The sequence below is a fragment of the Molothrus ater genome, chromosome 2 (genome assembly GCF_012460135.2).
Source record: "Molothrus ater isolate BHLD 08-10-18 breed brown headed cowbird chromosome 2, BPBGC_Mater_1.1, whole genome shotgun sequence".
NCBI classification, from domain to species: domain Eukaryota; kingdom Metazoa; phylum Chordata; class Aves; order Passeriformes; family Icteridae; genus Molothrus; species Molothrus ater.
In genome coordinates this window covers 25,002,923-25,026,277 of record NC_050479.2, presented here as the reverse complement: position 1 = coordinate 25,026,277, position 23,355 = coordinate 25,002,923, and the positions used below count along the sequence as shown (strand labels likewise).

The 23,355-nt window shown below is 41.8% G+C and overlaps 2 protein-coding genes across 2 annotated transcripts in view; one reads left to right on the top strand and one right to left on the bottom strand.

The window, feature by feature from the left end:
* The window catches only part of RAB20 (RAB20, member RAS oncogene family), a 28,422-nt gene extending 20,237 nt beyond the window's left edge, over positions 1-8,185 (top strand). Inside the window, exon 2 of the mRNA XM_036384183.2 lies at positions 6,844-8,185. Within this exon, the coding sequence (XP_036240076.1) occupies positions 6,844-7,364 (521 nt within the window). The 3' untranslated portion in view covers positions 7,365-8,185. The remainder of the gene's footprint in view (positions 1-6,843) is intronic.
* Positions 8,186-13,185: 5,000 nt separating this feature from the next.
* Positions 13,186-23,355, bottom strand: part of COL4A2 (collagen type IV alpha 2 chain) — a 145,239-nt gene continuing 135,069 nt past the window's right edge. The window contains exons 41-48 of the mRNA XM_036382587.2: positions 22,878-22,994; positions 21,356-21,517; positions 21,122-21,220; positions 20,217-20,363; positions 19,495-19,611; positions 18,435-18,626; positions 17,409-17,695; positions 13,186-14,827 (exon numbers count right to left, since the gene is read on the bottom strand). Of these exons, the coding sequence (XP_036238480.1) occupies positions 14,573-14,827; positions 17,409-17,695; positions 18,435-18,626; positions 19,495-19,611; positions 20,217-20,363; positions 21,122-21,220; positions 21,356-21,517; positions 22,878-22,994 (1,376 nt within the window). The 3' untranslated portion in view covers positions 13,186-14,572. The remainder of the gene's footprint in view (positions 14,828-17,408; positions 17,696-18,434; positions 18,627-19,494; positions 19,612-20,216; positions 20,364-21,121; positions 21,221-21,355; positions 21,518-22,877; positions 22,995-23,355) is intronic.

Here is a 23,355-nt window from a genome sequence, read left to right as displayed (position 1 = left end):
CCATAGCTCATAAATTTTGGATTATAGTGCCAAGGCATTTCTCTGCTTCCAGTGAGATGACTAGTTGGATTTTCTTGAGTAACTTTATCTAGTTGTCCAGGCAAAAATCATATCTATTAAACTGAATTTTTAATATTGGATAGAATTCTATTCTATAGCCTGCCAGTAGATTGTATAAAAAATCTGAATGTGAATTCAGTGGGGACTAGGTTATAGTGACATAATGTAATGCCACTTCCAGATCAGCAAAATAATGTTACATTCCTCCTGTATAGCAGTGCACTGCAGTCTTGAGATCTGCCTTTTATTCAAATGTCATGGAGTTAAATGTATTAGAAAGCATCTTCTGCTTCACTGCTTACAGTCCATAAGGCTTTCTCATCTGTGGCACTCAGCTCAAATCCATCGTTGGCTCCTCTGAATCTGGGACTTGCCTCCGTTGGGATATTATGATCTTTTTATGGGAGGAGATTTGTAGCACTTGGAGCTAATGTCCAGAGCATATCTGCCTTCCTGACCGCCAGCCTCCAGGGGAGGAGAAGCAGCTCATGCAGTACATGTCCTTTATCTCTATAAAAGCAGCAGTATAAATACCTAAATGCTGTCAGGCTTGGCTCTTAGCTTTGGATTTAAGCTTGTGAATAACCTCTGTGATAAGGACTCAGTGTGTGTGTATATATTGGTAGCAAGAAGGAATCACGTGCAACATGATGGTGCTTTTACATGTTTTTGTGTTTTAAATCAGAGCGAAAATAAAAATGTTACAAAGACTGAAGTTGTGCTAATTGTTTCTATTTATTTTAAAAGAGTTTTTAAATAACCTCTATTTTCTAAGACCAGACCTAAGGATGTTTAAGGAATTCATAGAAAATAATTGTGCAGTGTGCAAGTTCTAGTCTTTCTAGTTATTGATTTTGTGTCCAAGGGGCACATCTGTTAGTGGAAGTGTGGTATTTCTAGTACAATAATTAAAGCTGACTGGAAGACAGGGCTCAGTTTGATTTCTTGTCTTGCTTAAGTGAGAAGTGAAAGACTGCTTCTGGTTTGTGTGGGCTGTTTTCTCACACTGAGCTGCTGTTTTGCAGAAGGAGATTTAGAAGACTAGAATAATTCATGTTTGTAGAGTGGGGATGTTTGCAGGGTCTTGGCAATTTCAGACTCCTTCAGAACCCAAAGCACTTGCTCATTAAGTAAAAACTGCATAGATTTAAGGGAAGAGATGATTTCTTTCACAAATTTGTCTTCTATTATGAGATTCTTGAGTTAAAAATTCAGAATAAATTGTATTTAGAAGTGGAGTAAGCATGTCTCAATCATGTATTACTTTGAGCCCACTTTCTTGACTGTTTTTGATGTTTTCTCTTTGGAGAGCTTTATGAAAGAATTTTCCTTTGTTCATTGTTCACTTAACCCATGTGGTTGTTATTTTCTTCTTTCATGTGTAGCTCTTTCTACTTTAAAACATACAAGTAAAGCCCTTTGGGTATTAAGATCACTGCTCTCCTGTGTTTATGTTATATTCTGCTTTGGCCAAGACATACACATCTAATTTTAATAACTTAAATAGAAGCTGCTAAAATAGGGCACAGTTCATGCCATGAATGTTGATTCATATCTAAGTAATGAGTATAAACAAAATAAACGTCATCTTGTTTTTTAGCAGAGCTAGACATCTGCTGCATACTGAAGCTTCAACATATGCAAGTGTCTTCTATAATGCAGCTTTGTGAATGTAAAATACTGGGTGAAGGTGGAGCTGAAATGAATTTTATTGTTACTCAACTGTAATTGTTTTTGTGGTTGGTGGTTGTTTTTTCTGGGGAGAGGTAGGGGGTATTGTGTTGAAGTTTTTTGTTTAGTTGGATTTGTTGGTTTAATTATTTAGTTTCTCTCTGTCTCACAGACTATCATTCCATGGGGAATTTTGTCTTGAAGAAAAACCAAATGTTGGCATTTTTCTGGCAGATCAGGAAATCATGTATTCTGACAGCTCCTGGACATGTAGAAATTGGACTCTCCAGTCCTTTGTGACTCATGTTTCCACAAATTTCTATTTATGTAATCCTTGTTAATCCTTTGGGATGGAAAGCTTTATTTTTTTATCTCCAAGTAACCACAGATGTAGTCCAGTTCTTAACAAAGCTCCTGACTTCAAGGGAAATATGATAAAGCCACCTACAAGAAATAAATACCAACCTTGAACAAGGTAATGAAGAACCCTGACTTCATCACTCTCAAAACCTGACTCATATGTGGGCAGGAGAATTTTCCTGAAACCTTTAGGGACCTTTACTGTTTGTTCTTTGGTAGTCATTACAATGCTTGGTATATGTGCACAAATAGAAATCTTAGTTCCTAGCAAAATTGTTTCCCCTGATGTCCTTTAAAGGGTCACCACTTTACTGCCTTGTCTGTGAACAGAAAGAAATGTTGTTCCCCTTTCAAAAGGGATCTTTGTCTACCCTTGTGATTGAGAGGATGTTCCTGCTGAGGTAACTCAAGAGCATAAGGGTCACCCTTTGAACCTTCATCTACTGCAGCTGAATCCTCAAAGCTCATTTCTTTCTAATCCTGATTTCTGTGCTGTGTCATGGGTGTCATACTTTCTCTTTTCTTTCCTCTTCGAGCTATCTCCCCAGAGTACAGTTCCTATCCCTCACTGTGTACACTCAAGTTCAGACTCCTATAAAGCAGAAAGGGAATCTGAAAGAAGAAGCTAGCTGATACCTTGTGTTTCTGTTAATTCCTCTCTACTGTTCAGATTACAGTACTGTGCAAATCACAGTGAAAATCCTTGGAAGGTCCCTGGTTTATGGACTGAGTACTTCCTGGACAATTCGACAATCTTGTGCAATTTTAACGCAATGGTTGCATGCCTCTGTAGCCCACATTTGTGTACTTTCCCCTACTACATATTTACCTTAGGAACTGAGTTGTGCTGCCACTTAGACTATGATATCAGAGTAGAAACAGTACTTTTTCAGTACTTTATTGAAGACCTTTTTTGCTCTTTAATAGTCGTTGTGTTTTATTCTGTCCAGACTGAAAGTAACAGCCTGTTTTGCATTCTTGTACATGCTCAACTCTGAGAGATTTAAAACTTCTGGTAGAAGTTGTGCCACTTCAGAAGTTGTGGTGAAAGCCTTTGAAGAGGTGGTAGGTAAGGAGCATTCAAATCTGGCTTCTGCTCTCATAAACATCCACAGCAGCTTCATGGGCTACTTTGGATAGTACCCTCAGGGGCTGTGAGCAGGCAGAGAGATCCAAGAGCAGCACTGAAGTTGCTGTTGTCAGTGAATCCCACAGCTGGAAGGGATTGGATGCTTGGATGGGCTGTGGTCCCATCCAGAGAAAGCGTTCCCAGGGGCTGCTGCCTTCCAGCTGAGAGATCAAAGTGCAGTAGGAGGCCTTAAGTTCAAGTCTTAGTACGCTTTAAATCTAGCCTTGCTTATTTGTCAAGCCAGCCTCTTGCAAGGTCTTCCTACCCTTCTTTCTCTGTTAGGTTTATTACAAACTTCATGGTACTGAGGTCCATTTGGCTCAAAACTCTTGGATTTGTTTATGACAACCACTGCAGGACTTGGAAAATGCTTCTTGGTTGTGCTGCCTCTGGGTGGCTGAAGTCTCCAACAGGTCTTCATATACTTGATGGAAGACCTTCTGGAAAGCTGATGGTGCTACAGATAGGGATACCGCTGCAGGGTTGTTGAACTGCTCTAAACATGGCAAAATATAGAGATGAGAAGGAAGTGAAAATTAGTTTTTGATTGCTTGGTTTTCAGAATTTTCCCTGATGTTGTGCCTTTGTGGTTGATTTGGTGGTTCCTGCAATTCCTTTGACTACAAATTATTTGTTAGTTCTTTCACTCTTCTTTCTTTATTTTTTTGAAAAGGCAAAATTGTTTAATTGTTGGTTTCAGGGCTTACCACTTACTTTATCTAATTGAATAAAAAAAATGTGGTTGGAGTGGGACCAGATGGGTCCAGAGGAAAATATAACTGGCTATAAGATGGGGATAGCTGTTCTCATGCAGTATATTTTCCATCCTAACATCTGATACTATTTTGCCTGACACCTTGAGGACATACGTTAGTTTAAATACTTTGTGTAGTTTTGGGTTTTTTTTCCATATGTAGAATTGTTCCAGCCCATAAGTGTCAGAAGTGGTCTGTACAAGGAAACTGCTACAAAAATACATTATGCAGTTTTTTCTGCATGTTGATTGTGCTGTTAGGGTGACCAGAGAAGACTATCCATCATTCCTTTGATATAATTAGTTTCTTATGCAAGGTAAATTCTTACTGTTTCTTTCCCCCTTTCAACAACGTATTAGTTATAGAAGTAGTCAGTTGGTAGTTGCCATGTAAAAGTGTCATGGTTTATATTATGCTGTGCAAGATTAGATTAGCATACAAATGCCATAAAACAAGTAATAGTATTGTTCTACTGCTTGGTTGCTGTAGCAAACGATTCTGGGGGCTGCATTTTATAGCTTAGGCATCTGAAGTGGGAGAGCAGGGGGAGATACATGTTCCATTGTGGTTTCCAGACCATGGTATAATCAGGGTTCGGGTGAGAATAAAATCAGTCATGGTGCAAACTTCTATTGAAAACATTTAAAGACTCAGTTGCAGTGCAACTGAAAGTGCATCTTTAGCATGAGTTTGGAGAAAAAAGCATAAAAAGACTGACCTCCTCCATCCCCTGCATCCCAATCTCCCTTGCCCTTACTCAACATACCTAAACAAGGGTATAGCTAATTTTTTTAAACCTCCTTTCTTCCTACCTCCCAGCTCATGAGTTAAAGAACTTCTTTTGCTGAGGGAAAGCAAATCAGAGGTTATACAAAATTTCACTGAAGCAATTTTCCATAAACTTTGCCTAATGATTTTCTGAATGCTGTTTCCTGAACTTTTGACCTCTGCAATGTGAGGTAACTGCTATTACCAATTTTTCACTTTGCGGGAAAGTATTTAAATTACACGCATGTTTTTGATGTGAAATCCTCATTTTCGGTGTGACGAGAAAATAACTGAGGAACAACTATTTATTTTTTCTCAGCATTATGCCTGAATTTATAGACATCTGTTTCTATCCTTTTTTCCAATCATTCACCAGCCTGAAGGATTCCACAATTTTTCCTCATGTAAATGTTTCACATACTTCTGAGCATTCTCACCAGCTTCCTTTTACCCCTCTTTATAATGAGCTCTGCACCTTTCCAAACCTCTCTCTCTGGCAGTTGCCAGAGTTTCACTCAGAGTTAAAAGTGCAGTGAGATTTGGATTTCATGTTCTAGCTTGAGGTTTCCCAGATCTATTTTACTGATAATGATGAGCACTGTCTCTCTTCTGGCAGCTGTGGAGTACAGTTCTGATGTTTGTTGAAGGACTTACTTCAGTTCTGTTCCCCACTGGAGGTGGATTCTGTGTTCCTTTCACAGAGTGCATGTCCATGTGCAGATGTGTTTTCCCAATGTGTGCTGACCTCCATTTTTCAGCATTAATTTCTTCTGCCTTTCCTGTTCCACAGTCATTTACAAGAATTTAATGATGAATCATTGATGATGATGAAATAGCTCCTGGTGGTCAGTAGCTTTGTGCAGAAGATGAATGTAACCAGATCTCTTCCAGATTTTCTATAAATGAAGGCTCTGTGCAAAGGGGTTATATGAAAAGAGTTGGAAACGGATGTTGATTTTTAAATGTTAATAAACATGTAGTTGGCTCTTTTTCTCTTTTTTTCTCTGTTCATTCACATTTATGTAGTGGCCTAAGGCTGACTCTGATGGCTGGTTGAAATCTAGTGTGTTTTATCTTTTTCTTGATACTGTCTTGGATAGTAAAACATACAGCATATTCTTCAGGTAGGAAGTATTTGGGGAAGGTAGCAGTTCTCAATAGGAAGGAAAGCACAGTTTGTCTTCTGCCTAATTTCCCTTAGTCCTGTTGCAAGTACTGAAGAACATTATTTGCTTCCCAAGATTTAAAGAAGAGTCAATTTTGTCTTCCAATAAATGAAATTGAAGGACACCATCAAAGCTTATTTGAAGGTGCTGGAAGATAGTCCCTGAATGAGGAGAAAGAAATGTTTTAACTGTTGGTTATTGAGCAATGACCAGGGCAACTTAAAAGATTAATTTCTCTTAGAATGCATTAGGATTTTCTATATATTGTGTGTTTAATACTCTAAAAAATGTGTGAAAACTGGTGGAGGGACAGATGCATATCACTACAGGCTGGATACCACAAGAGACCTTTCCTGTAAAGCCAAGGTACCTGGGAACTGTGGGCATGTAGCATCAGACTTACAAAATCCTTCAAAACTTAAGAAGTGCATTACTGATTTTGATACAGATTTCTGAATTAGATGTACTTGAAAATGCATGCTGGATTTATAGGAGTAATAAATTCTAGCAAAACTTGAAACAGTAGAACTTTTTTGTTTATAAATGGTGAGGTAGATGGATGGGCCACCTGTGGGTGCAAGCAAGGTAGTAGTTAATGTGATGTAAATCGACTAGCGTGCAATTTAATAAAAAGAAGCCAGGGTTTTTTTGCTCTCTGCAAGTAGGAATACTGCATGAGCCTCCTTGTTCACTGGTCTCTACAGATTCCCTTCTCTGAGACTGAGCAAGCAGTGAGCAGAGCTGTTCTGTGGCACTGTTGCTCTCTATTAGGGAAAAACAGAAGGAAAAACCTGAAAGTGCTGCAAATAACCCCTTTTTATCTTCACTGCTTCATCCAGACTTGTGAAATTGGTTTAAAATTCCTTAAACTCTCTTACTTGGTTAATAATGTGTTTTCCAGCACGCTAACATTTGCTGTTTAAACCTTTGCCAGGACGGGAGCAGTTCCATGGCCTCGGGTCTATGTACTGCAGAGGAGCGGCTGCTGTGATCCTCACGTACGACGTGAACAGCCTCCAGAGCCTGACAGAGCTGGAAGAAAGATTCTTGGCTCTGACAGACAGTGCAAGTGCTGACTGCATTTTTGCTATTGTTGGAAATAAAGTTGACCTCAGCGATGACTGTACTTTAGCACCGGATGAAAACAGACCCGGGAAGTCTGGTGCCAGCTGTGGCTCAAAGGTGCGAAAACAAGTCCGTGCAGAGGATGCAATCGCGCTCTATAAAAAGATACTGAAATACAAAATGCTAGATGAGAAGGATGTTCCAGCAGCTGAGAAAATGTGTTTTGAGACCAGTGCAAAGACAGGATACAAGGTGGACTACCTGTTTGAAACTGTGTTTGACATGGTAGTCCCAATAATCATACGGCAGAAAGCTGAGGGGCCACCGCAAACCGTAGACATCACGGACTACAAGCCAGCCAAAAGGACAAAATCAGGTTGTTGTGCCTGAACCATCTATGTGACATAGAAAGGGGAGGGATTGTTCACTCCAGCAAAATGAGGACTATGAACTGCTTGCAGTTGACCAGAAAGGAAAAGTCGAGGAATAAGTAGACTAAAACGGTGTATTAAAAAAAAAAAAGAAAAGAAACAATAAATCTTCTGACCGTTAAAGGCTTCTGGGAAGCTCTGTGTATAAAAAAATGGGAATGCAAGTGAAATTATGGATTAAGTTTCCATGGGCTCTGAAGACAAGTGGTGTGTTATTAGAATGGGTAGTGACAATCATTTGGACAGATTTGAAAGATTCTGATTTTTAGTGACTTGCCATTTCATGTTGCATGTAAATGATCTGTTTGTGTACTCTTGAAAACTTTCATATGATGATCTTTTCCCTTACGATTCTGACTTTGGAAGACTGAACACACAGTACTTTTTTATTCTTAAGGAAAAAAAGAAAATCCAGGTATATTTATATTTGTAGCTAATAAATCAATTGCAATCTTTTTATGTCAGACTTGACAGCATATGATTCAGAAGCTGAACTATTAAAATCACTGTGGATATGTACTGTTCATTTGGAGACTTTATTAATGAGAATTCTTCTTCCATATTGGGCTTTCATGTGTTAACAAGCAGTATCCCAGCTCTGGCTGTTCTAATTGCAGGTTGCAGGAGGAATTTTTTTTCTTTCCTTCCATTTTTCCCTTGTAATTCTTTTTAATATAGGTGGGTTTTGGGGAAGAAATCAATCTTATTTTGTCTGTATTTTTGTAAAAACCCCTTTTTGGTGCATTTAGGGGTCTCATTGTGTTCAGCATCTGTGTCTGTCTCTTTTCCCACTCCTTAGTTGTTCTCAGGCAGAGCTGCAGCTTTGATTTTTATCAGCTATGCATGACATTACTACCTGGAGTAGTAATTACCTCTACCTGGAGGGAAGTGAAGACTGGTGTTTTCTGATGTGAAACAGGCTAATGCAGGAGGAAGGGAAGAAACTGCCTTTTGTGGAGTAAGAAGCCCATGAAGAGCAATAATGAGGTACAGGTTTCTCTCCTGACTGCAGTAAAAAGGTGTGGCTAACACTTAATACAGCTCCTGGAGTTTCCCAACCCTCTCAGCTACAAAGAATGCACGTAGTGACTCAGGAGCTCACACTGAACTGAGGCAGAGTGAAGAACTTCTAGTTTTAAACACAACCTGAGACGCCCCCATTCCTCCCAAAAGCAGCCAACCACTCAAGCCCAAGGATGCAGCTTGCATATTTTCAGTTTTGTGAGCTCCTGTGTGGGGACTCCATCTTCCTTTGGGTGCCTCTGGTACAATTTCCTAAAACTAAGGGTTGGTGGTTCTTATTCTTTGTCACTGCCTCTCTCTGTCCCACCCAAATCACAGTTGTTCCATATATAGGGAGAAAATTCCTAAATAAATAATAAATTAAATTTTTACTAAATGTATTTAAAGCACTTTTTTTTTCAGAAGTTCATCCTATTGAGCAAATTCCTGCAGAGCAGTAGCTTTATTTCTGCTTTCAAGTTAATTCATAGTACACATGTAGTGGGGAAGAATGGCTTGAGAGAGAAACCACTCAGCATTAAATAAAATAATCATAGGTTTGGGTTGGAAGGGATCTTTAAATGTCATCTAGTCTACTTCCCCATGCATTGAGCAGGTAGGTCTTCAGTTTGATCAGGTTACTCTGCCCAATCAAAACTTGAATATTTCCACAGATGGGGCACTTACCACCTCTCTGGGTGGTGCAACAGGTGCAACACCTGTTGCAGTGTTTTACAAACCTCATTGTCAAAATGTCTTCCTTGTATCTAGTCTGCACCTGTCCTTTTGTGGTTTAAAATCATTACCCCTTTTCCTATTGCTACAGGCCCTACTAAGGGTTGTAATCTTTTGGGTTTGCCAGTGGCTTGCAGACACCTACCAGTGTCAGAGACTAAACAGCACCTGAGCTGTGGTATTTTAAAATGTGTATAATTAGAAACCTTCTAGTCATTAACACAATTCCAGGGCCAGTATGTAGTCTTCCCTCAGGACTGGGAAGAGACAAACAGGCTACACTCTCAGTTTTGTTTGTGACCAAAGGGTTCTGCAGACACACTTGTGAGAAGTCCAGCACTGGCTTTTCTGCTTCTGTCGGCAGCTGAACCTGCAACACATGCTGATTGCAAGGTCAGGCATTCTGGGAGATGTACATCTAGAAGGCACAGAATAGGAAAAATAGTTGTAAGTTTAACATCCAACACTTCTTAAGGTATAAATATTTGCAATTTAGTTGCACCAGCGCTTGATTCATATGAGATGTTAAGTAAGTCTTTCTAAAAGCTCCAACTTGGGTGTTTTCACCAAATGAGATGACACAGGAACCAGTCTTGTGTGCTGCACTCTTGCCTTTAAGGCTACTCTTGTCTGGTATGATGTTCTTGTTTTTTTTTAGTGTTGCTGGCTATTGTTCCTTGAGAAATTTCTGAGTTATGATGGGATGACACTGTACCAGCCTTTGTGAGATCATGGGATTACAGGACAAAACCTGGGAAGTAGTTGTGTAATACATGGGAGCTGTTGAAGAGGTCAGTTGTCTGGGGCTGGGCCTGTTGTGGTGATGCTGCTGAAGCCAAGGGAAATCCTCCCTGCCAGGACTGCTGAAGGTGGTTGAAAGCATGGGCTATGGACTCTGCCTGCCATGCCAGGGAGGGGGAACTCATTTGACAAGCATTTATTCCCCCTGCCCCTCTCCCTGTTGTGTCTGGATTATGTGAAGTGATCATATAGTGAAATAAAAGAGGTGCTATTTTTGGCCATGCTGGGTGAATGTGAGCTACAGGCCAGCCAGTGCCTGAGGTGATGGCTGAGCCAGGCTGACCATGGGGAAGGATCTGTGCCAGAGTGGTTGAGAAGGATCCATCCTGCTTTCTGCCCTCCACAGGCACTCATGGTACAAAATGGAGTCTGCCATGGGCCCTTGACAACCCCAACAAGGCTACAAGTCTTGTGGGGGCCACAAAAGAACCTCCTCTGCCAGTGCCCATAGGGCCGGCAAAGCTTCTGAGCCTCTTAGCTGCATCCTTGCCCACATCCTGGTGGGAAGGCCTCCTGCCTGTTTCTGCTACTCTGTTAGTGAGTCGTGGGGTGCTGTGATGTTGCTTCTGTCCCTTGTTCAGCAGGGTTTAGCTGTTGTGTGCACAACAGCTGCAGGGCCATGTCCCCACTCCCCCTCAGTGAGTGGCCATGTCTGGAGGTGCCACTGGTCCCCATGGGGTTACAGGGGCAGCCGCTGCCTGCCCTTGGGTACTTTTGGTAGTGACCCCCTCAGCCTCTCCTCTGGCAACAATCTCACACCTCCTGTGCCAAGGCCATACTTGCTGTTTGCTAATTTTCTATTTCTGGCAGCCATGGACAAGCACAGTCATATAGGGTGTGAACAGACTCTGCTATTTTGGTCAATAGCTCTGAGGGAATAATTGGGGTCAACTCACATCACTTTGTTGACTTCACTTATATCAGTGTTAATACACTGTTGCACTACCTATAGAATATAGGTAGGTTAATACACTGTTGCAATACCTATAGAAGGGAAATATAACCTCATTTATCTTCTCCAGGCTCGGCAGCACGTTCTACTTCACATGTTTTCAAACAGGAAAGTGTAGGAAGCATACACCATGCTTTGAAGTAGAAGATGTGGTCAAACCAAGGCAAAACATTTGTGGTTTTTTTTACATCCTAGGCTGGAGCACTCTAGTTCAGTAAAAGGATTGTTTTGTTTTGCTGTAGCTGAGTTTTTTCTGTAGAAAGGTGTTTTAGCTTCCTGAAAGTGGATTCTACAACTACAACTGTGGAATGGTTTGGGTTGGAAGGGATCTTCAAGAATCATCTAGTTCCAACCCTCTGGCCATGGGCAGGGACATCTGCCAGCCACTTGAGCAGGTTGCTCAAAGCCCCATCCAGCCTGGCCTTGAACACCCTTGGGCGTGGGACGGCCACAGCTTCTCTGTGCAATCTACTCTAGTGTCTCACCACCCTCACAGTAAAAAAATGTCCTCCTTCTGTCCAATCTAAATCAACCCTCTTTCAGTTTAAAACTGCTTCCCCTTGCCCTGCACACTACAGGTCTTGTTGAGTCTCCTTTAGGTACTTTGAGGCTGCTGTAAGATCTCCCCAGAGCCTTTTTCAGCTGAACAACCCCAACTGTCAGCCTGTCTTCCTAGGAGAGGAGGTAAACTTGCAGCTGAGAGGCAGTGTGACAAGTCAGTGTCCTTCCATGCAGTGGATGAGTCCTTCATGCTCTGGATGAACTCACCAGGTGCAATCGTCTGTGTGCTGTGAGTGTTCCACGTGTCTGTGTGCAGAGCTCCCTGCCCTGCTCTGAGCCGCGATTGCGCAGCTTTGGGGAAACGCAGCTCCGGGTACATGGACCTGAAGCACCTGACACACACCAAGTACAGAAGCTCAAGCCTGCTTAGCACCCTGTGAGTTTTATGGTTGGTTTGTCTTTTCCCTGCACTATGCTGATGTGTTCCACTTAATGCTGTGCTGGGACCACTCTGAACAAACTTGTTAAGATCAGCTTATTGAATCAGAGAAAATGAAGAGGCAAAGCAACTGTTGGTGGAAGAACCATGTGCTGAAGTTTTATGTGCAAGAGCAATGATCTTTGTAGGAAGATTAGGCAATATATTAGCCATGAAAATCCAAATAGTTTGCTGCTGTTGTTGACATAATCAGTTTTTACAGATTTGTTTAACCTTCAGTTGAGTTTTCTTAAACACTGAATGTGCTGCATTGCCAGAGTTACATGCTGTACAACCCACAAGTGATGGTTGTATCCTACAAGCACTGCTGCCTAGCAATATGTGGAAGAGGCAAGTTGTGTGTTCTTGGGTATTTGTTATTGCCATGTTTAAGATAATTGGCAAATATGGAATAAATTTAGCTCACATTGACTGCAATGCTTTCAGTACTAAGAGTTCTATTTAGCTGAAATAAATAAAAGTGTGATAAGTTTGTTGAGGGGCTGCCTTTCAGAACTAATGCAGGGTCAGAGAGCTCATTTAAAGCTCAGGTAATTTCTCTGTTTATGGCTATATCTAATTATATGAGCAGCTAATGTAGGTCAGACAGTGTGCTAGGTAAGTACCTGAAGGCAGCCTACTAGAAAGATGGCAGGGGACTTTTTACAAGGGCATGTAGTGCCAGGACAAGAGGGAATGGTTTCAAATTGAGAGTAGGTTTGGATTAGATATTAAAAAAAAATCTTTACTGTGAAGGTGGTGATGCACTGGAATATGTTGCCCTGAGAAGTTTTGGGTGCCCCATCCCTGGAAGTGTTTAAGGCCAGGTTGGATGTCACTCTTAACAACCTGTTCTATTGAAAGATCTCCCTGTCCATGGCAGGGGGCTTGGAACAAAATTATTTTTATGGTCCCTTGCAATTCAACCCATTCTATGATTGTAGACCTTTAACTTAATTTATATATTTTTATTTTTTTTTTTTTTTTTGTGGAGGTAACACTTGTCAAGTCTGGTTGTTATAATCTGCAATGCCACAGTTTATTTGCTTTCATCATTCTAACAACAGATTAAATACTATTTTACTTGTTCATCTTAAATAAGTGATTTTAGAGACAGATCTCTTAGATCTTTTTAAGTGCAATGAAACAAACAAGTGTTCCCCGGTTGAAGAGTTTGAGTTTCAGTGGGAGGAGTTTGCTGGGAGTGCTTTTCTAATTCCTTAGTGCAAACAAACTATTTCAACAGAGTAGTCCATATGCATTGTATGGAAAAACACAGTTTACAAAATAGAAATCACCAACAAATAGAGATGTAGAAAAAAAGGGTTTATTTATGATACAGTGAGGTTGGAATGTAATAATCAAAGCCAAGAAGCACCTGAAGCAGGAGTGAGGTGAGTTACTGAAAAATCACTGTCATTGCTATAAATATTAATCAGGTTATGTGAACATGAAATTTGTAGCTGATCCTTTTTTCCCTCCTCTCTTGCAGCGCTGACAGACAACTTCGGGCTAAATTGTTTCTCTCTAGAGAAGGAAAGAACTAGCCATTCTGGCAATTATCACCCCTTTTCTACAGGAAAAGATGATGCCAAATAAATGCCTTGCTTCCCTCCCCTTTGCTTTTGCAAGGATGACTCTGCAGGTTGGGATGGTGGCTATCCCATTGCCACTTGTCCCCAGCTGTCAGGACAGGACACATTAAAGAGCCAGCTGGCAGGGCTGCCAGTTCTGTGTTGGAGGGTCATGTGGCATCCAGCACTCCTGCACACCCTACCCTGTGTGCTACTCCAACATGATGTGCCTAAAGCTTGTTTGTGATGAGTGGCTTCATTTTAGAGGGGAAAAGGTGCAATGCAAAAACCAATTGCTGCTGCTGTGGGGGTGGTGTGACACAGATGAACTGTCCACAGCATGGTGGAGCAAGGGATTGTTTGGCTTGGGGTATGTCTAGGAAAAAAACACCATCAAGCTTGTAAAATAAAATAAAATGCTAGTCTTCTTCATGTAGACTTCTAACCAAACTGAAAGAGTTGCTTTTTGTGATTTACTGTTTTTGGGAGCCTGTGGGCTTTGTTACTGGCAGTGGTTAAGTGCTAAAGCATGGTGAGGCTTTGGAGGAAAAAAAAAAGATGGTGTTGGGTGTGCTTGAAATGCCCAAGCAGAAAATACTAAAATGTAAATTAGGTTTCAGTGCTGGACATGAGCATTTTGGACCACAGTACATTTTCAGTATTTTGCAACAATTTAGGACTTAGATCATCCTGTGTTAATTTATGGAATTGCAGCTGTTAGTGTTTACTGTTGTGACAAATACAGTAAATAGAAAGATACATATATTCTCTTCAGGTAAAGGCGGTGGGTATCTGACCAAGGAAACCTTTTATTACTGAAGTTCTTTTGGTGTTTCAAAGCTGTGAGTATTTCTATCATTTGGCAAATGATGTAATATTAGACTAGCAAAAAATGTGTATATATTCTGCATAGCGGGAGAACACACCACTAGATCTGTTCGACTTAATTTGTGTTATACTTAACTTGCTTTTACAGACATTTAAAAAATTAATTTCCATTCAGCTTTTGAGGTAATAAGTTAAAAAAAGCACCAACATGATTTATTCAATTGTCTAACCACCTCAGAAGGCTCCTCAGTACAAGAACTATGCGATAAGGAGGTTCCTTATACTGCAAGAGACTTCTATAAGTTTTTCATACAGACTTGACATCTGCTGATATGGCTTCGGATGAGTCCTGCCTTGAGCGTGTCTCCCGAGGGCTTGCTTTGGAAGGGCTGGTCGATGGTGGTGAGCCAGAAGCTGTATTTGTTTGCAAAGTAGTGACAGGTTCCGCGGGCGCCGTTGCATTCGATGAAAGGAGTCGCCCTGAAATCTTCCAGGCAGCTCCCAGGAGAAACCAGCGACTGTCCTCCACCTTCATCACCAGCAGCAGTGTGCTAAGGGAGACAAGGAGGGCAGTGTTCAGAGTGCAGCCTCAGGCAGTGCTGTCATAAACTTACATGTGTGAAAAGAGAAAAACCACTAGAATTGCTCCCAATTCTTATCTCCAGAGCAGAAAGTTGGCCAGTCCTGCAGCTGTGTAAGGGTTTGGCTATGCTATAACTATATAAAGCAGCTAGCCCATGTGCTGATGCCTCTTTGAAATCTTCTAACAAGCATCTTTTCTGTAGTTAAGATTTTCACTGTTGGAAATTTTAGAATTGGAGAATCATTTAGGTGGAAAGGACCCACTGGAGGTCACTTCCCCCACTTCCCTGCTCAAAGCAGAGCTGACACCAAAGTTGCCCTCAGTTGTTCCACGGTGGAGTTGTTAATACCTCCAAGGATGGACCTCCCACAACTTGTCTGCACCATCTTGCTCCTCTGTTTTACTACCCTCGTTAAGAACAATTTTCACCATATATTTAACTCAAACTTCCCAAATTATAAAGTCTTACTCTGCATTGCATGTGAGGAGCACTGCAGAAGCAGAATTGGCTTCTATACAGTAACTAGTTCCTCGTATTACATGTTTTTTTTAACAGTGAATTACACCAGAATCATGCATCTTTACACCACTCAACTGTTGCCTTTGACAGGTACTGTGATAATGAACTGAATGTTGCTTTTCTTCTGTCAAAGGCATTACTAACAAAATGGGCACTTTTTCTGTCCCTTTAATAAGTACACAGCTGTCTTCTTAAGCTATACTGTAGAATTTTTGTTAGGAACTGAAAGAATCTGTACTATAAAAGAAAGCAGCTGGAAAATAAAGTTCTTAAACAGTTTTGTAAATGTAGGGAATGTAAGAGGCCGCATAAATTATTTCAACTTTGAGGCCCCTGCAGTTGGAGCTGGAAAGCAGATAGTAAACCCTGCTGGTGCTATTTGAGCCCTGGTGTGGGAGCAGCCCTGCTTGGCAACCTCAGGATGAGCACTGGTATTCCATGCTTGGTCTGTAAGCTCCAACTCTACGCCTATAACATCTCTTCTGGTGTTCCCTATGTCTTTTTATCCTCCTGCAATGCTTACCCATATAGGATGTGTGATAGTGGAGTGCCCTTGCTACATGAAATCTCACTGACTTCTCTGGCTCCTCTGTTTTGGCAGAGTCTGTGCTGACTGAGGATTGTCCCTTACTCAGGGGAAGGAGGTGACAAATTTAAGCCAAGGAATTAAAACAGCATGTACTCTGAGAAAACCACAAGTGTGCTGTACTTCTTCCACAGTTGCCTGAGAAGCAAAAATGAGTACACTAAACACTTCATTTGCTCCACAAGCTAGCTGGGAAAATGGGGATTTTTCTCACAGTGCTGACAGACTTTGTTCTGGCAAAAAGTTCTTGCTAAGGTGACAACTTTGCTCTTAACAATGCTCAGTGTTTACATGGGGCTCTGAAAATATTTAATTAATTCTTGGCATTCTTGTGAAGGAACTATGAGATTGGTATCAGGGCTTTTTATAGAAGCAAAAGAAAGGTCAAACACAGGGATGGTAAAAAATTTGACCTACTCTCTCAAAATGTACGGATTTTTTTTTCTGTACCTAATTTTGGATTTGCCTGTAACTTATTTTCTGAACAATTAAGTTTTTGACTTTTGACATACAAATGGTTTGTGGGTATGATTGATTATTGTTCTTTTATGATGTCTTCTGCCACAGAAATCTTGTTTCTTTTCCAGTACTGTTTACTTCAGGATTCAGCCCAGTCTTCAAAAGTTAACAACATGGGCATGCTGCTGCAGGTTTTGACTCTTGTGGTCATCAAGCAAGTCAGAAAAATGAGCGTCTGTCAGACCATTCACTGACATTTTAGATGCTCTTTACCGTGCTAAGCTCTCTGGGGCTCATATTATCCCTCTGTAGAGTCTTGCAAAAAATAGGCCCTTCAGTAGGTTTTCTGCTGTACACCCAGCACTAAGTTTTTCTGTAACATCCCATTTCCTAATTATAAGATCACAAGATTGAAGAGCTCATGTACACAATGGGATGTACAGCTCAGCTCTTACTGCCAACAACACTGAAACTTAATTTTTAAAACAATCAGAGGCTGTCTCTCTTTCCAGAGTAAGTGAAAGACTTCGGCTTCAAAATCTTCGACCAAAGCACCAGTGATTTTTACATTTTGAAAAGAATGGAAAAAGAATGTTGTTGCTTTTTCTTTTTTTCCCCCTAGATCAGCTTCTTAGTAGTGATGTATGTAAATAACTCCAGATCTTTAGCTGTGACAATGCTCTGTATGCTCCTGTTGCACCTCATTGTAATTTTATTAAGTCACAGCTGTCCTTTAAATGTGTTCTGAAGTGCTATTTTGTACATAAAGTAAGGTCTCCAGATGCTACTCTGACAAGAGACAATTTTCTCTGAAATTCACAGAAATTTTCATCTTCCTAGAAATTACTTTTGTAGTTCCCTGGTTCCCCAGTATGATGCATGGTTTTGGTCTTGCTGCCTCTGAAGTGGAGCAGCCTTACTAGTACCAAACATTCAAATTTAAAAGCCATTGCTGCACAAAATGTGACCGTGGAGACCCAGTACCATAAGGAAGGAATATCCGATCCACAAACTGCGCCAGCCTTCAGGGCAGTGAGGAATAGAAGCTTCTTGGCTGTGGACAGCAATTGCCACAGCTGGGGCCTCACAGACCGAGCAGCGACTGATATATGGCTTAATGTCTTCTTCTGCCACGGGCATCATTGGGAGAGGTGCTGTGGTTGAGAGCCAGTAGGATTTATCATTTCGACTTGCATAGTAACAAATGTCCCCAGGGTTACAGTAGAGGAATGGCATGGTGCTAAAGCGAGACAAACACGAGCCAGCCAGCCCTGTTCAAAAAGAAGAAGCAAAAAGCAATCATTCTCACAGAAGACAATGCACACTTCCAGCTTCCTGCTCTTTCCCAAGTACCTGCCAGGAAAGCCCTGTGGTCCAGAATGTTTTGCTGGCTTTACAGGTGCCCTCAAACAACACTAATGATTTGCAGGAGCTCTCTTAGGGCCACTCCATGAAGACATGCAGTTTTTATATTCTCGTTTTGGTGCTTCCTAAGCCTGTTTGTTGTAGTCCCAGCCTTTGGAATCCAGGCTGCTGCCAGCTGTTTAGGTCCACTCTGGCCAGCTATGGACCGCAGCCCACACAGTCTTACATGGACAAAAGCAAAAAACCGGAAGCGCTCTTCTCCATGTGGGGACAAATGTCTTCTGTTTATTGCCTTGAGAACCACCACATGGAAAAACCCGCATGGGAAGAGACCTCATGGCTCATGGCAGGAGACACTTATATCCGGGGAATGGGGGGCGGAGGAGAAGGACCACGGCCAATGGGATGCCAGTAGGGAGGGGTGAGGGGAGGGACTAACCAGGGAATAGACCACCAGGGGGGTATTGGGGACAGGGGTGGCTGAGGGAGAAGCCCTGTGATAGGAGAGGGGGGAGAACAAACCATGTGATATAACAAACTATTCAGTGCAATATGAAGACTACTCTGTGCAAATCTCTAATAACCCAGTGCAAAACAACTAAATAAACTATTTAGTGCAATACAACAAGCAGTATTTGTACATACCTAGATCCTGGTTGTGTGCTTTCTCTTGTCCTTCAAAATACAGCAGGCTGTATCCACTCCAGAGTTTGTTCATGCCCACTGGGCACATTGGCTCTTGGTCGGACTGGCTGTGCTTCACCAGCAGGTATCCCATGCTGACACTGCGGCCCGGCATGCCTGGGGGCCCGGGGCTGCCGGGGCGGCCTGGCTGGCCTTAGAGGAGAGCAGAAAAGAAAGAATCCAACTGGGTTTGTGCTCCCACAAATGATCTGGTGCTAGCTGATATTCCAGCTAAGCTGCTGACAAACAGCTTAATGGCATGATGCCTTTGCTTTATGGTAAGTTTTTGTTAGAAGAGCTGCAGTTCTAGGATTATAACAGTTGCTGGATCAGGCTCCCTGGATTCTAACATAATGCATTTCACACCAGAACTAGGGAAAGTCACAAATAAAGTTCTGATGAATTTGAGCATACAGGGATGAGCAGATTTTTCCTTTAAAATATTTTCTTAGTCCAAGATTAACCAGTGGTTGTTGGACTTCTTGCATTTGACTCATACACTTGAAACTATGCTCTGGAAATACCTTTTTTTTGTGTGCGTAGCTAACTAAGATAGTAATAGTTCTGCTCTTTGATTTGATAAGGACACAGGTATTTCCTTTGCAGATACATTCCCTTAAACTTCATCTATCCAAGTTTCACCTACCCAGTCATTCATCTCCATGAATGTAACTGTTAGTTAAACACTAGGCTGAAAATACTTAAAGAGAATAAATACACTCAGAATGAAACAAAGTCATGAGTGGACTGATATTTACAGCTATCAAAATTTATTCTGAAAATACTGCTCTAAAGTAACTCTTAACATTTAATTAGTTGTCCCTTGTGAAGTATCTATGAAAACAGATGCTCTCCTCCCCTCCCTTTCCCTCTCCTCCTGCACCTTCCTTTTGCTCCCTGCCCCCTTCTCTTGTCCTCTCCTCTCTCTCCACTCATTTCCTTCCAGTGAAGTAGTAACTGCAGAGAGATTAAGTGCAGAGAAATGGGAAAGAGGAAAAAAGTGCTGTGTGATATCTCTTACCTTCAAATCCCACCGGACCCTGAAATCCCATTCCTCCTTGTTCCCCTCTGGAGCCAGGAGGAGCTGGAATGCCACCCCTGCCCTGGAGTCCTGGCTCTCCTGGTGAGCCTCTGAAACCTTATACAACAATGGTTATAAGCACAGTGACTGCAGACATATCAACATGCCCATCCCACTTTGTTAACATGAGCTCTACTTGTGTACGTTTGGTCCTGTCTGCTGGGTTTGCACTGAAGGTAAGATCCTATGGTACTTGCTCAGGCAAAAAGCACCAAGTTCACTAGAAAAGCCTGCTGGGGTCAAGACTACATGAGTCCCACAACCTTAATCCTTCACTCTAGGCACCACCTATCTCTGATGAGGCTCATGGCAAAAGGTGCAGTACATCAGCTCTACACATCACTGATGCTATGTTATTCCCTGAGCTGACAGTGTTCCCACAAGGATGTGCATTTTTCACCAAAAATGTTCAGTCTTGATGTGCGTGAGATCCGTATCTGATGTTGCTTTGGCTTTGTGAGTGTTGCCAAAGTTATTTCCTGTTTTGCTTATGTTCTGGATGCTAGGAGGAGGAAGAAAGCTGAAGCCTCAGCTTTGGAAGACTAAAAATTGACTCTCCTTTCTGGATTACAGACTTTAAAGTAGAAGAGCATCAAATCAGTGCTCTGGTGGCCTCAGTCTGCTAAGGGGAACAGCTTTCAGTCTGAATATGTGATTCCTACCTGGATCTCCTGGTGGGCCCTGAGGTCCCATATCTCCTGGGCTTCCCTGAGGTCCTATACTTCCACGGGGACCCGGTGAACCTTGCTCAGCAACCAGCCTTGGAGGATCAGGGGCTCGCCCAGGAGAGCCTGGAGGTCCCTGGAAGCCTGTCATTAGAAGCAAGATGAGATAGTTTGATTTAGAAAAACCCCAACCACCCTATATTTTTTACTTAATGTACTTTCATCCAGAGACATGTTGCTCTTACTTGGCTGCATATGCATGAGAGGTCTATGGTCTGCAACTCACCAGCTTGGGTATAGCAGCTATATTATATTGGGGAAATATGTGTGGGTATGGGATGCCCAAGATGAGACAATCTCCAAGTATGGGATCATCTCCAAGAGACTGTCTTCACCTGAACTGTACATAGATAAGCAAAAGGAAATTAATGATGCTACTGCTCCCTCATTTATGACACAGGAAGCTGGAAAGTTCCCCCCCAAACAGCTGCAAGTCTCTGAGGTGCAGCACCATCTTTTGGTGGGCTTCAAGAGACACAAATACGTGATGGTATAGATGGAGTGGTGGATTTTAAAGCTCTCTTTAAATATTCAGGATGTCTACTCTGCAGGATTAATTTAGACAATAAATCCTTCTTTTTATTGACTGCAAAAATGGCTCTGATTTTGGAGTTGGCACCTCATACCAGTCAAATTCATAAAGCCAAAACTTGACTACTCATGTTAAATTCAGGCATCTGCCCCCTGAATTTTCCAGAATTCACAGAGTCATGCAGGATGGAGGGCTCTGGAGGTTACCAAGCCCAACCTGCTGCTCAAAGCAGGGCCAGTTAGATCAGCTCTGTGGAGCTGCAGAATGAGTGGTTTCAGGAGGAGCCACACATGTGACTGCACACACTTACCTGTTACTCCTCTATCCCCCTTGGGTCCGATGGGTCCCAGGTCACCTGGAAATCCTACTGTGCCCATAAAGCCAATGACACCTTGTTCACCCCTGGGACCTTTAATGCAAAATGACAAGTGGCATTATTGCATTTCAGCACAAACCAAGTGAGTGCAAAAGTCACGGTTTTAAAGCTGCTGTAGCACAGAAGGCTCCCCTGCTTTCTGCCATGATCAGCCTTTCCCATCCTTACCTTTTGGTCCAGGGAATCCAGGCAGGCCAGGTCTTCCTGATAATCCAGGATCACCTCTGCTTCCTTTTGGGCCGATTTCTCCAGTCCTACCTGTTTCTCCACTTTCTCCTTTGCTTCCTGGTGGAGCAGGTGTTCCAGGCTGCCCCTGTGGTCCTGGATAGCCTGTTTAGAGGACATATAGATTGTACTCTGTTTATACTTAACACTTGGGCACAGAGGAAAGTAACAGAACTATCTAACTGTATCCCATCAGGTTCTATTTCCTTAATTTAAGCAGGGGACAGACTTATTCAGCACTCCTGCTCCTGCTCTCAGGCTGGCAGCAGTGGCAGAGGAATTAGAGTATGAAACTCCCACAAAACAGTGTCTTCTCAAGCAAGATTTCAGCAGAAATAGGGTGCCTGCTGAGATACAGCCTTCCTTGAACTATTCCTTCACTACCAAATGCCCCACTTCCCTAGGTGTTTCCTTGCTTCATCCTAAATTATCCAAGTAGCTAGAGAGAAATCAGAGAGCAGCAAGTATCTGACTCAGAGCCAAGGACTTACTGTTCTGTGTATCTTAGTGCTTCAGTTGAACATCTGGAACCAAGTAAGTACTTCATGTTATCTTGGGAATTATGGAAACAGCTTCTTTTTCTAGAATTTCATATTGCCTGAAGCTAAACCTGGCAGGTTTCTCTTCAGTTACCTCTGCTGCTTACAAGACATTTGGACCTTTTTTTCTGAGGAGAGAATAGCCCTTACTGTGTAGGGTTTTGAGTGGGGCATTTCTTGTGCTGCCTTTTGAAGCTGGATCACATGAGAATACGACTGCAAGATATATGTGACAAAGTCAGAGTGAGCCACACTTGTCTCACCATTTTGGCTGGGATATGATGTTCCTGTTTCCACTTTCCTGACTGCTTGGAGAGTTGGAATCAGCATGCAAAGTCAGGCCAACTAAAATCCTCTCTTAACTTGGAAGCCTAGGCATTTTGTTGGTTTTCAGCTGGTTTGTCTGTTCTAAGTTTTTGCTGAGTTTACATAAAAATTTCCATCCACCATATAAAGATGTTTGTGGAACAACTTCTGCTACAAGCTCTGCATAGTGGCACTGCAGTTTGAAATGATTGTGCAGTCCAATAAGGTACAGGAATTTTCAAGAAGGAAGAGCTAATCCTTTCCAGTGTAATTTAGCTTGCATAGTCATTTCACATAGGAGAATTTTGTGAATGATTAAGACTATTTAATAGACTTGCAAGTCTACCACAGACCTCAGATTTTAGAATAGTAGATTAGCATAATGCTTCTGAAAGTTGTCAATAGAATTATGGATTATTTAATCTGGTATTTGCAGGAAGATCAAACCCTCCCATGAGGACAACCAAGCCTTTTGCTTTCAAGAGGTTATTATCTATCTGATAACCCCTCTATTATCTGATCTACCATGAGTTCTGTCCAACAATTTTAGTGCTATATTTAATAGGGCTACTTTACTGATTCAAGACAGAAATAACAATGACTGCTGTTGCATGAATTACCTGGTACTCCATCTAGACCTGGGGAGCCTTTATCACCAGGATATCCTGATATATTTGAAATCCCAGGAGGCCCTGGAAATCCTTCCTGCCCAGGAATACCAAAGGATCCTGGGACTCCTGAAGGGAAAAAAAGAAATAATTATTACTGCAAGGAAAATGTACAATTGCAATTAAAATGAGTCACCTTAGACTAAGGAGTGGGATTTTCAAAATAGAAAACACCTGCAGTTCCCATTGATTTTTGTTTTATTTTTTCAGATGATACCATGGAAGTAGTTTTTTATTTTTTAAAGAACCAAATACTAGTCCTCTGCCAAAGCTCTCTGGGCAGCTAATTACATTTCACTGTGTTGAATACTGATAATCTTGTGTCTGCCAGGTAAAATATTATTTCAAGATAGGAAGTACTCAAAATATCCTAGGTATACTGAAGCAGGCAGGAAGGCAGCTTTGTTCTTCTGTGCCTGCAGGGTCAGGG